This window comes from Austrofundulus limnaeus, unplaced genomic scaffold (assembly GCF_001266775.1).
Source record: "Austrofundulus limnaeus strain Quisiro unplaced genomic scaffold, Austrofundulus_limnaeus-1.0 Scaffold42, whole genome shotgun sequence".
Lineage (NCBI taxonomy): Eukaryota > Metazoa > Chordata > Actinopteri > Cyprinodontiformes > Rivulidae > Austrofundulus > Austrofundulus limnaeus.
This window is the reverse complement of record NW_013952444.1, coordinates 67,581-69,269: the sequence shown is the minus strand read 5'-3', so window position 1 is coordinate 69,269 and position 1,689 is coordinate 67,581. Positions and strand designations below refer to the sequence as shown.

Here is a 1,689-nt window from a genome sequence, read left to right as displayed (position 1 = left end):
GCACAAATCCGCTTATGAATTATAAAAATTAGTAAGACCGCTAAAGTGCTAACAAAATATTTAGGTCTGCAGTTAYTGGATTTGCTCTTTAGCGGACTGGTGCCCACCACTGGTTTTAGGGTAAAATTTAAAAAGGATCCAAAACTCAATGGATGTTTTGTTCCTTGCGTTGTGAAACATTAATTTTTGGTTCATGAAGTGTTTGTATTTGTAAGTGTATTTCTCTAAGACAGAGAGGGGAAAAAAGAAAAGAAAGACATGTATACCACCACTTTCTGCATCCAACAGTTGTTTATTTAACAATCTCTTTTTCTATTTTTTCGTTTCCCTCTATCTAGTTGAATTTTTTTTCTACTGTTCTATTTTTCTAATCTTTTGCACTCAAATACCTAAATTATTTCATGCATTATTTCAGGGAGTGATTCATTCATTTCATTGCTTTTTAGTCTATTCTTGTTTTGGGGGTTATTTGTGTCCACTGTGTTTGCGGGTGGTTTTATTTATGTAATCGGTTCTTTATATCACGTAAGAGTGTAAAGGATTGTGGTTGTTTTTAGTTTTTTTAGCTGGTCTGTTCAACACCCACCATTGTGACTAAGTGGACTGTCATTTCAGATATTTCTCACAAGATCTTTGTGTGCACAGTTTCTTCTTTATAGTTCTGTTAATGACATTTTTCTGTTTGTTTCCAGGCCCTTCACCAGTTGTATTATGATCCCAACATTGAAAACAAGAATTTGGCCCAAAAATGGCTGATGCAAGCTCAGGTTTCACCTCAAGCCTGGCAGTTCTGCTGGGCCTTACTGAACCCAGATAAGGTACCCACCCAGTAATACATACAAACACTGACAATATAAATATTTACATTGAAACCATCGTATTTTCTCACGCAGGTGCCAGAAATTCAGTACTTTGGAGCTAGTGCACTTCATACCAAAATCTCAAGGTACTGGTCCGATATTCCCACAGACCAGTATGAGTCCCTAAAGAGCCAGTTGTTCTCCCAGATTGCTCGCTTTTCCTCCGGTTCCAAGATGGTTCTGACCCGACTGTGTGTGGCTCTGGCCTCCTTGGCTCTCAACACGATGCCCGAGGCCTGGCCCGGCGCWGTGGCAGAAATGGTCCGAGTGTTTCAGGAGGAGGGGGGCGGTATGGATGGACGGGCTCGGTGCCTGGCGTTGTTGGAGCTGCTCACTGTCCTGCCTGAGGAGTTTCAAACCAGCCGCCTGCCACAGTACCGAAAGGGCCTGGTATGTTTGTGAACATGAAGCCCACTTGTTTGTCCACCTGTTTAGTATGAACAGATTTCTTCCCAAGCTTTTCTACATTACAACTACATTATTGTATTTTTCATCTATATCTCATATTTCTGTTTATGTTGATCCAGAGGTAAGGGGGATTAATTAATTTATTAAGGCAAATTAGTTAAATTGATTGATTAATAATAAGTAATATTCAGATAGTATGTGGTGTTTCCCCTACATTACTGGTAGGTATCAAAAACGTACGGTCAGTGTAAAAAAAAGGTCAGAATTTGAGTAAAGTCAGTGTAAAAATGTCTAAATAATTGCCCATACAATCATTAAAAGGATCCCCGATTTGTTGTAACATTAGACTTTATTTGATAAACATTTATTTTAACTGTAAAATAAAGACTGTAAAAATACTGTAGGCTGTTTAGTTTTGTAC

General features: G+C 38.6%; 1 protein-coding gene across 1 annotated transcript in view; it reads left to right on the top strand.

Moving 5' to 3' along the window:
* Positions 1 to 1,689, top strand: part of LOC106516847 (importin-13) — a gene marked incomplete in the record, with an annotated part of 80,584 nt that overhangs the window by 14,137 nt on the left and 64,758 nt on the right. Inside the window, 2 exon segments of the mRNA XM_014007399.1 lie at positions 693 to 818; positions 894 to 1,250. Coding sequence (XP_013862853.1) covers positions 693 to 818; positions 894 to 1,250 — 483 coding nt within the window.